The sequence below is a fragment of the Mandrillus leucophaeus genome, unplaced genomic scaffold (assembly GCF_000951045.1).
Source record: "Mandrillus leucophaeus isolate KB7577 unplaced genomic scaffold, Mleu.le_1.0 Scaffold32, whole genome shotgun sequence".
NCBI classification, from domain to species: domain Eukaryota; kingdom Metazoa; phylum Chordata; class Mammalia; order Primates; family Cercopithecidae; genus Mandrillus; species Mandrillus leucophaeus.
In genome coordinates, this window is record NW_012103365.1 from 178134 (window position 1) to 189980 (window position 11847).

At 42.3% G+C, this 11847-nt stretch overlaps 1 protein-coding gene across 3 annotated transcripts in view; it reads right to left on the reverse strand.

Moving 5' to 3' along the window:
• Positions 1-275: 275 nt before the first annotated feature.
• Positions 276-11847, reverse strand: part of PDZD9 (PDZ domain containing 9) — a 17409-nt gene continuing 5837 nt past the window's right edge. For 2 of the 3 annotated variants that reach the window (XM_011987910.1, XM_011987909.1), the window contains 2 exons: positions 5005-5194; positions 276-1070 (listed from right to left, as the gene is read on the reverse strand). In XM_011987910.1, coding sequence (XP_011843300.1) covers positions 677-1070; positions 5005-5194 — 584 coding nt within the window. In that variant the 3' untranslated portion in view covers positions 276-676. Of the gene's footprint in view, positions 1071-5004; positions 5195-11486; positions 11512-11847 lie in introns of those variants that run through there. The other variant, XM_011987911.1, reaches the window with a different exon arrangement.

The window sequence follows — 11847 nt, forward strand, 5'->3', positions numbered from 1 at the left end:
GGTTTTTACCCCTGTTTTGCCTTTTTTGCAATAAAATTATTTCCGAAAAACATAAATTTCCTATCAATCATATCCTATATTCCCATTAATTCATTTTTTTATGTCTGAGTTATCTTCACTGACAGAGTTTTGTTTTTCACTCATCTGCTGTCTCTCCCTTATCTGTTACTATCCTGTCTCTTCCAAGTAATTAACTCTCAATTCAACATTTACAGTAAAAGAAGGGCTGAAAAGGGAAAAACAAAGAATTCTAATGTGAAAAACTAGCCAAGGAATATGTCTCTTAGTTATTTTAATTATAGTACTTGAAGTTTACCAAAAAAAAGAGAGAAACTAAATATTTAAAGAAAAGTGTGGTGTTTAATAAAGTGACATTCTCTACTATGTTCAGACATTCTGATATTGGATTTCTCTACTGCATTTTCTAAAAGAAAAGAAATTCTTCTCAGAATGAAGGGTCTTATTCTGAAAATAAGATTTGCGAGGCCTGCAAGAACCCAGGGAAGTCTTTAGATAATCCTATTGAAGAACATCTCTAAAGGCTTAATAACGCAGTCATAAGAGAAGAGAATTGGTGAGTCTACAGACAGTCCTTGATAAGTATAGCAGACTTGTGCCTGGTGAGGCACAAAACTTGGGTGTCTGCAAGATAAATGCTCATATGACCACAGATTTGCTAACCAACCTTTGATACCGGTTGGGCTTTACCCTCTTCAACTTGGGCACAATCTTCCAGCCAAAATGCATCTGAGGTAGAGGAAGTAGAGGAGGAAGAGGTTTCATTATCTTGCTTCACCATTATCCAGTATGGAGAAGGCGCCTTCACTTCTTTCTTATCATCTCTGTGAATCATCACGTCACAATCAATGTCTTTTCCTACACTAATAGTATGGTTCTTCTTCTTATATCCATGCCAGTCTCTGGAGATGGATATTGGTCTCCTTGCAGGGTGATGCGCAGTTGACCACGGATATCTATAATATTGAAGTCTTCTATCTAAATCTACATTTTCATTATCATCACTGCTTGTGAAAGATTCATCTTTTGCCAGCTCCATTTTCTTTGGTGTGCTGAAATGAAAGAATAGTGAATAAAATAGATTCTTCATGTCTCAACATTGATGGTCCCCTAACAAGATGTCTTATAACTTGCTTTGACTCATAGAAGATACAATTTAGCTTTAGCACTACCTTTCTGTGTCATTGAAATGTTTCCCTTTTAAAAATTATCTTTAAATCTTTTTCCATTTCTAAATGGAAATCAAATTCTGCCTTAAATTACTTTATCATACCTTAAAAAGTTTTGCACAGACTTATACTAGAGTACTGACCAGAATATTAGGAGGCGTTAAAGGGTAGGTTAATTTCAGTGCAGCTAAAGTGACAGGTTCAACCTGACCATCTCCTGAGAACTCTGTTCTTGTGGCTCACGTGGCAGGAACACAATATTACTGATTTCCAGAGGAGTCAGGAAGTCAGGAAATAGTGGGCCTTAAGGATCTTCAACATCCTAGTCATTAGTAAGTCTTCAAGTCTTTTTTTTAGAGAGGGTCTTGCTCTGTCACCCTTGCTGCAGTGCAGTGGCACAGTCAGCTCACTGCAACCTTGAACTCCTGGACTCAAGTGACCCTCTGGCCTCTGTTTCCCAAGGAGCTGAGACTACAGGTGTGTATGCTGTATGCTGCCACACCTGGCTAATTTTTAATTTTTTTTGTCTTTTTTTTTTTTGTTTTGGTAAAAACAGGATCTCCCTATGTTGCCCATGCTTGTCTCAAACTGCTGGCCTCAAAGAATCCTTACCTTGGCCTCCAAAGTGCTAGGATTACAGGCATGAGCCACTGTGCCCAGCCAGGTTTTTGTTGTTGTTTTTAACTTTCTCCAGTTATTGGCTTTCTTGATTGTTGAAACTAGGTGGTGCTTGCCTGCTAGTACCTTCAGGTCTCTGAACTTTCCTAATGCCTACAGTACCTGTGCTTGCTTTAACTTTCCAGAATGAGTGCTCTGTCACCTGTTTTCCCTCATCCTGGTGCTGTTGCCCAGCAGAACCAAATCTTTGTGATTACAAATCTCTGGTACATTCTGCCCTGCTAAAAGGAAATAGGTTTCTTCCCTGCCAACCTGTTAAGACTTCTGGTGTTATCACTAATAACCTTGGCGATCTGCCTGTTGTATTTGCTTCCAACAATTTGAATGGCTTTTCCTAAAGTTCATCTCTTCCAGTAATAAACAGTTGATAATGAGTAATTTTTACTAAGAGCCACTAGTCTTAAATACTGATTTTCTTTGTCTGAATTGCCTTCAGACACACTTAGGTAGGTCTTCCTGAACAGCACATGAATTTTTTTTAAAAATCCAAGTATTAATAACTTTTTTTTTTCCAGACTGCAGGGTGAATCCTTGGCAACTCTGATGGTTAGGTAACCAAAAAGGACAGGTAATTAAATTATCATTAGGTAATAAAGCCACAACCCTGCAGAGGTCAGGATTGGCTGGAAACAAACTTTCTAGACCATTCGGCCTACCCAGAGCGGTAAATGGAGAATTTTCTCCAGTGTGTATACCCGGTGCCATTTTCTCCTGGAAAAGGTTATACCAGCTTTGTGAAAGCAGCTTTTTCCTTTCCCTTCTTTCCCTGCCCCATTACACCTAAGTTACTAAAATGCCGTAGATATGAGTACTTTGCCTAATTAAGAAAGGGAGTCAGCAGGTGCTTGGTATTGTTATTTAAGTTCGCGGGTTTTCGCCTCATACTTTAGTTGTGCTGTTCTATCTTTTCTTTGCTTTTGAATGGTTAGTCTGTCATCCTTAGAATTTAATATTCTGGATCTCAAAACTCCTCCATGTAATGAAAATGCTTAGAACATAGTTGTTATGTTGTCATCTAAAAGATGAGCCCATGCTTTTAGAGTCGTGCCCTCCAGTGTAGGAGTCGCTGAGTAGGATTTGATTGTGAGTTGTGATCATGCTACTACACTACAGCCTGAGGGACAGAGTGAGACCCTGTCTCAAAAACAAGACTTTTAAAATTAAAAATTAAAAACAAATGAACCATTGACCACATGAAAGTCCTAGGGCAATTTTAGCAAAACAAGACAGACTCAGTCCCTGCCTTCATGGAGTTCACATTCTCCCAGGGAAACACAGTGAACAACTGATTACACAGATTGTTACATTAAAATTGGGATAAATGTGAAGGAGCGAGCTGTGAAGGCATATGTCAGATGGACCTGTTTCTAGGAAGACCCCTTGGAGAAGGTACACTGGAGCCTTCAAGGGTGACTACTGAAGAGCAAAGTTACGAGCATGTTGCAGACAGAGAAGAGCAAGTGCAAAGACCCTGAGGCAAAGAGCAACAAAAGGCAGGGAGCTGGAAGCTAAAGTGGGATAGAGAAGGATGGGGAAAGCAGTATGAGTTGAAGTTGGAATGGTATGCAGAGGCCAGCTGAACCCCGTAGAGCATTATAGGCCAATGTGAGGATTTTGACATTTATCCAAAGAACAAAAAGTCTTGAGATTTTTTGCAGGAACATGCCAGGATCAGATTTGCATTACAAAAAGATTCTGGCCAGACTTGGTTGCTCATGCCTCTAATCCCAGCACTTAGGGAGACCGAGGCAGGCAGATCACCTGAGGTCAGGAGTATGAAACCAGCTTGGCCAACATGGTAAAACTTCATCTCTACTAAAAATACAAAAATTAGCTGGGTGTAGTGGCGTGCACCTGTAATCCCAGCTACCCTGGAGGCTGAGGCAGGAGAATCACTTGAACCTGGGAGGCAGAGGTTGCAGTGAGCCAGGATCACTCCACTGCACTCCAACCTGGGTGACAAGAGCAAAACCAAGAAAAAAAAAATTATACAGTTTGGTGATAATACAATTTGAAAGTAATTAGCATGTGGATAGTCAGAGAAACCATAGGCATCAATGAAATTGGCCAGGAGAAAGGACACCAAGAGGAAATGGCCAGAGGTAATAGGAAAATAGGAAAATCAGGGGAGTGTGGTGTTACAGAAGCCTGGGAAGTGCTATTTCAAGAAGAGAGTGGGTGGAAAGTGTTAAGTGTCTAGGGCTGCTCAGAAACCAAGCAAGATAAAGACAGAAGAATGTAGTGGGATCAGAAGTGTGAAGGCTATGGGTGGCCCTGGGAAAAGGACTCAGCCGAGGGATGAAAGCAAAGCCTAGACTGAAGTGGGTTGAGGAGTGTCTGAGAAGTGGTGTCTCTCGAGGAAACAGGTGTCTAATACAGCTTTTAGCAAGTTGGGAGGGGATGCAAGAGACTCCAGTGGCTAGAGAGAGTAGAGAGAGGAGAGTGGACTGAAGATAGGATTTGCCAAGATGAGAGAAGTTTAAAAAGGCTTAGATGTTACTGGGAAGGACCCAGAGAGAAAAAAATTGAATATGCAAAAGAAAATAGGAATTGCAAAAAGCTTTTTTTTTTTTTTTTAAGACAGAGTCTTGCTCTGTCCCTAGGCTGGAGTGCAGTGGCACGATCTCGGCTCGCTGCAACTTCCGACTCCCAGGTTCAAGCGATTCTCCTGCCTTAGCCTCCTGAATAGCTGGGATTACAGGTGCTCGCCACCACATGCAGCTAATTTTGTAATCTTAGTAGAGAAGGGGTTTCACCATGTTGGCCAGGATGGTCTCGATCTCCTGACCTCGTGATCCGCCTGCCTCCCAAAGTGTTGGGATTACAAGCATGAGCCACAACACCCGGCCCACAAGAAGCATTTTAAGGGCTGACTCGGGAAGGAGAGGCACCATGCAGGTAGGCACAGGGACAAAATTCCCAACTGATGACTTGTTTTTTAACTCCAAGTTGACTTTATCATGCTTTCTCATATTAGATCCTACAGATCTAATACCAGAAACCCAGGAAATTACTCTGACAGTGTCACCAGTCCTCCTGTCAATATCCTTATTTGATAACTGTCACATTAAACCATCTGTGCCTCACAGGCCCTGGGATTCTGTATTATAACAAAGAGTTCCTAAAATTAACTATTTACCTTGTTACTGGGAATTTGGCCTCCGGGATTAAATCATATATTTCTAGCCATTCTTCAGGAATGTTAATAAAATCTCTGTAAACCTTGATTTGTAGCACTGTTCCAACGGTGATATGTTGCAAAATCTGTAAAAATTCTCGAAGAGTATATCCTAACACATTGGCATAGCCAACACTAATCAGAACATCACCTGAAGAGGGAAAAAAATTATATATCAGTAAAACTAGGGGTTTAAAGGGACCATATTGATTTCTGGCTTTATTGTGAGGTATTTCATTTTATGTGTTCATACTGTTGATTCTTTTTGAACCAAAACCAGGCTTCAGCCTTTTTTTTTTTTTTTTTTTTTTTTTTTTTTTTAGTAGAGATGGGGTTTCACCATGTTGGCCAGGCTGGTCTCAAACTCTTGACCTCAGGTGATCTGTCCACCTCGGCCTCCCAAACTGCTGGGATGACAGGCGTGAGCCACCTCGCCTGGCCTAGCCTTTATTTAATAAAGATATTCATTTTCATGATATGAATGTCCTTTGCATAATGAAGAGTATATGCAAGATGTTTCTTAATAGCAGTATAATGGTAGACATTATATGATGTTTCTGAGACATTTCTGAAGTTCTCAGTGTGACAGAGGCTAAAAAACATTTATAATCGGAACCAGCCTTTAGGATTCTAAAAATAGATTAGTTTCAAATAAAATGAATGGCTATTACTAGGAAAGAAGAAACCATTTACACTAAGTGATGAATAAAGGACCTACTTTCTATTATACCTGCCTGGCAATTTCCAGTGCCCTCTACAGTTAATAGACCACATTAAACATAAAGCCTTTCATTTTAATTCTCTACCCTTGTGCAGTATTGAGCAAATAATTCTGTATAAAACATTGGGCAATTAGGCATGCTTTAATTAACTGTAAGGTGTGTATACAGTGAGTATGTTGGTTTAAAGGGATTTGACAGCTAGGTTTCCCTACCTTAGGGCAATGCAGGACAAGGAAAGAAACAAGATGGTCAACCATGCAGCTTCTGAGTCCCCAGCAGGTGGAAGGAGGACTACATCTTGAGCACTAACCCCCGAAACCCCCAAATTGAAAGAAGCTAAAAAGACCAATTATTCACTTGCTCCAACCTCCCCCATGTTCCCACCTCCAGCAGGTAGGTCATGGACCTGTGAGTGAGATCCAGTCACTTGACACTCCCACCTGGGTCACTGAACCTGGAGGAGGAGACGCAGAAGAGTGACAGGAGCTTCTAGTTGCCAGAGGTAGTTACACACAACTCTTGGTTCTCACCATTTTCCAAGCCTGCTTCTCCAGCCTTTTGGGCGATTCTATCAGACTCAGTATCCCAAATTCAGTGCATTAACAGAAGTGTTTTCTGTTTTTTGCAATGAGGAACTCTGCTACAACGGCATTCAGCAAGACTTCAGAAAGGAATACAAAGGATTTGCTTTTTAAGGACCAATTCACGTTGGGCAAAATCTTAAGTCTTCAGATCCTATTAGTACTGACCTGCTGGGGACCCTCAGTCAACCTCATTCTAAGACAGCTGAAGCCTAACCTCAGAGAAGAAAAGGGTCAAGAAGAAGTGCCTTCTCTGATGCATGCACTGGGCTTCAATCAGGAATTACACTGATCCCAAAAGAAGCCTCCAAGGATGCCAAGGACAAATGTCCATAGCTCTAGATCCTATCAGAAACAAATTTCCCAGAATTCAAGAAAATGAATACTTAGAAGGGTGGAGAAAAACCTTCTCCTTTGGTCTTAAGCAGTAGCTGGGGGTAATACAATCAACCATGTATCTGAAGTTCACTTCAGAACGAAACAAGGCTACCTGCAGCTTGAGCAATATGAAACAGATGCTTATCCTACTGAGGTTAATTACAATGGCAAAAAAAAAAAAAAAAAAAAACTCCCCAGATGAGCTTACTTACCTAATGTTAAAAGCAGTGTTTATAGCTGAAAGCTATGGCTTGGCATTCTGCTTAATTATGTTGTAAAAGGGTGACTTTTATCAAGAGGGCAGAAGATAAATAGCTTAATTTCCTGACCGTTCTGGCTGTAAACCAAACATGTCAGCATGTGAATGTGATTACTCTAGCAATAGATATTAACATTGCCCTTCATACAGAAACACCAATTTGGTATTTATGAACACCAACCTCATTACACATTTTTTTTCTGTTTTAATGGGCTATAGGATGACATTATATAAACTTTGTCTCGATTACCTACATTAAATCAACTTTGCATCAGCCAAGCCACTACTGAAAAATATTTTATTTTTTCATCTCTCCCAACTAGGCTGGAAGTTCCTTAAGTTCCTCATGGCTAGGGACCATGTCTGTGTGGTTCACCACTACATTCCCAGTACCTCGCTGGGTGTCTGCACACACTAAGTCTTCAGGAAATGCTTAGGCAGTAGTCAGTCTATGACTTGTATTTACTGTAGAAGCTACATTAATTTCTTTTTTTTTTTTTTTCTTGAGACAGGGTCTCACTTTGTCACCCAGGCTGGAGTGTGGGGATGCAAATACAGCTCACTGCAGCCTTGACCTCCAGGGCTCAAGCAACCCTCCTGCCTCAGCCCCCGGAGGAGCTGGGACTACAAGCACATATGCCCACCATGTTGGGCTAGTTTTTGTATTTTTTTATTGAAATGGGGTTTTGTCATGTTGCCCTGGCTGGTCTCGAACTCCTGAGCTCCAACAATTTGGAGTGCTGAGATTCCAGGTGTGTGCTACTGCACCCGGCTTACATTAATTTCTTAAGACTTAGAATATCAGAAGCTGTTAAGGCCATACTGGCCAAAAGGAACTTAAAGTTTAGCCAGAATAAACTAACACAAAATAAATTAGGAAATCAAGGTGATACCCTATCCTGAAACACCAAAGGAGAGAGATTTCAGCACATAGATAAAACATAATGGGGCTGGGAGAAAATAGGGTCAAAGAAATAGCATGTTTCTACAATTACCATCTCCCAAAATCTCATCATCATTGTCTAAAACCACTGAGTTACAGACTTTAAAGCCTAGACTGATGCTGAGGAGAACTGGCAGGCTTGTCACAAAGAGATTTGGGGCTCTGGACTTACTCTGTATTCAAATCTCATTTCTAGTTGTTAGGCAATTGGCTAGAAAGGTATGGGCTTTCGAGGCAGACATGGGTTCAAATCCAGCTCTGAACACAGACTCAGTTGTGTAACTAAGATGAACAAGTTACTTTGTCTCTCTAATCCACTATATTTTCATTATCTACATTTCAGGAGTGTTGCAAACTTTAAATTAGATAACACATGGGGCCAGGTGAGATGGCTCATGCCTGTAATCCCAGCAGTTTGGGAGACTGAGACAGGAGGATTGCTTGAGCCCAGGGGTTCAAGGCTGTAGTAAGCCATGATTGCACTACTGCACTCCTGCACTGCAGCCTGTGTGACAGTGAGACCATGTCTCTTATACAAATAAAATTAAAAATTGGAGTAAAAAAAAGATAATAGATGGTGAAATATCTCCCACAATGCCTGGGACAAATATTCATTTATTATTTATTTATTTATTTAAGCAAAGACATAACAAATGAGCCACTACTTTAGGTGTGATGGTTAATATTGTCAACTTGATTAGATCAAAGGATGCAAAGTATTATTTCTGGGTGTGTCTGTGAAGGTGTTGCCAGAAAAGATTAACATTTGAGTCAATGGACTTGGAGAGGCAGACCCGACCCTCAATCTGGGTGGGCACCATCCAATCAGCTACCAGCGTGGCTAGAAAAAGCAGATGGAAAAAGGTAGAATGAGCAGACTTGCTGAGTCTTCCAGCCTTCGTCTTTCTCCTGTGCTGGATGCTTTCTGCCCTCGAACATCAGACTCCAAGTTATTTGGCTTTTGGACTCTTGGACTTACACCAGTGGTTTGCCAGGGGCTCTCAGGCCTTCAGCCACAGACTGGAGACTACACTGTCAGCTTCCCAACTTTTGAGGTTTTGGGACTCGCACTGAGCCACTATTGGCTTCCCTGCTCTTCAGCTTGCAGATGGAGGGGCAGAATGATATGGTTTGGTTCTGTGTCCCCATCCAAATGTCATTGCCAGTTGTAATCCCCACATTTTGAGGGAGGGACCTGTAATCCCCACGTGTGGAGGGAGGGAGGTGATTGGATCATGGGGGCGGTTTCCCCCATGCTGTTCTCATGATAGTGAGTTCTCATGAGATCTGATGGTTGAATGAGTGTTTGACAGCTCCTCCTTCACATACTCACACTCTCTCCTGCCGCCTTGTGAAGAAAATGACTGATTCCTCCTCCACCATGATGGTAAGTTTCCTGAGGCCTCCCCAGCCATACGGAACTGTGAGTCAATTAAACCTCCTTCATGTATAAATTATCCAGTCTCAGGCAGTATCTTTACAGCAGTGTGAGAATGCACTAATAGAGTAGGTGAGTCCTGGACTTAAAAGATGAAATTCAAGACTGCTTCTAACCTCAAAGAGCCCACTAACTATAGCCCTGCCATGAGATTCTCTGTTGCCCACCTAAAAGCATACTCCTGTCAAACTCTAGCACCCTGGAGAATGCACCCGGATCATCACCCAGCATCTGTCACCTGACCTTGAAGAAGCTGAGGAAAAGCAGAAAACCCCATGGGACCTGTCCTGGAGTCCTTTTGTTCTGGTAAGTCCAGAACTCGCCACCGGTCGCCGTTTGTTCTCCACCACCAAGTAGTGATGAGTGGGGAAAATGCTTTGGATTTTAAGGTATAGCAAACTGTTTCATAAAACCATTATATATCTGCTTTCTTCTTTAATTCATTGCTTGGAACCCTTAGCTGCAAATAGAACCACCTGAGGAGCTTTTAAAACATAAACTGCCCTGTCCCAGTCCAAGAACAATTGAATCAAAAACCTGTGGGGAGATAGGGACCAGGCATCTTCGTTTTAAAAACTTCCCAGATGATTCTAACAGGTAACCAGGGTTGAAAACCGGTGGCTTAATCCACTGGGACCCCCATACAGCCATCATTTTTTATTAAAACACACACAGGCAAAAGTCTAGAGAATCTGCAAGAACAGCCTAAGAGATTATTTCCAATATTTCTATAGCACTTCAGTTTTAAAAGCACTTTCATAAAAATTATTTCATCAGGCTGGGCTCAATGACTCACACCTGTAATCCCAGCACTTTTAGAGGCCACATGGGAGGATTCCTTGAGGCCAGGAGTTTGAGACCAGCCTGGACAACATAATGAGACACCACCCACCCACCGCCTCCACTGCCCATGTCTAAAAAAAAGTAAAAAATAAAATAAAATTAGCTGGGCATGGTGGTACACGCCTGAGTCCCAGCTACTCAGGAGGCTGAAGCAGGAGGATCACTTGAGCCAAGGAGTTTAAGGCCACAATGAGCCATGATCAAGCCACTGCACTCCAGCATGGGTGACAGAATGATACCCCCATCTATCAAACAAACACGCATTATTTCATCAAATCTTAGCAACCTCTGACAAACACAGGATTATCCCAATTCAAAGATGAGGTGACTGAGGCCTGAAAGGTTAAGTGGCTTTGCCCAGGGTCACAGAACTAAAAAGTGTCAGACCCTGGGCCTGAATCAGGACAGCTAACACAATATGTTTTTTCCTTCTCACGACTGCGCCAGCCCATTCTGCTTCCCCAGCTCCTGGGCACAGCACTAGGCCCAGGCCAGGTACTGAGAAAACACCTCTTGAACAGCATAGAAAATTCACCCAAAGACACGAGGAGCAGGGCAGTATTGGTAAAGCCCTTAGGCTCTGGAGTCTGACAGAGAAGATTAAAATCCCAGCTCCTCGGAGTGACCATGGGAGAGTTACTAAATACCTGATTCCTTGTCTGCAAGGTGGTTTCATGCAGAATCTAGCTTAGGGATTCTGAGAGTGAAATGAGATCATGCAGCTAAGTGTTAGCAATGCTTAATACTGCCTACAAAAGAAAATATCTTTATGCTGAGAGCCATAGCTCTGGAGCTATGGTCCCTGAATCCCCACGTAGGAGAAACAGGTGAATTGGACAAGGAGCTCAATCTCACCCTCATTAAGTAAATTTAATTTTCTTATTTTTTTAGAGATAGGGTCTCACTCTGTTACCCAGGTTGGCATGCAGTGGCACAATCATAGCTCACTGCAGCCTCGGCTTCCTGCGCTTAAGTGATCCTCCCACCTCAGCTTCCCGAGTAGCTAGGATTACAGGCACGCATCATGCCGGGCTACTTTTGTTTTGTTGTAGAAATGGTGATATGGTTTGGATTTGTGTCCCCGCCCAAATCTCATATTGAACTGTAGTCCCAGGTGTTGGAGGAGGGACCTGTGGGGAGGCGGTTGGATCACGGGGGCAGATTTCCCCCTTGCTGTTCTCGTGATAGCGAGTGAGTTCTCACGAGATCTGGTTGTTGAAATGCGTGTAGCACCTCCCCCTGCTCTCTCTTCCTCCTGCTCCAACCATGTAAGACGTGCCTCCTTCCTCTTCACCTTCTGCCATGATTGTAAGTTTCCTGAAGCCTCCCCAGCTGTGCTTCCTGCAGAACCATGAGCCAGTTAAACCTCTTTTCTTACAAATTACCCAGTTTCAGGTTTTACTTTATAGCTGTGCAAGAACGGACTAATAGAGACAGCATCTCACTATGTTGCTCAGGCTGGCCTTGAACTCCTAGCCTCACCTGATCCTCTCACCTTGGCTTCCCAAAGTGCTGGAATTACAGGTGTGAGCCACTGTACCTGGCCAGAATTAAATGAATTAATATGCCCAACAGTGATAGTTATATAAGTGATAGCCATTGGCTGGCCCATAGAAAGTTCTCAACTAATGTTGTCATAT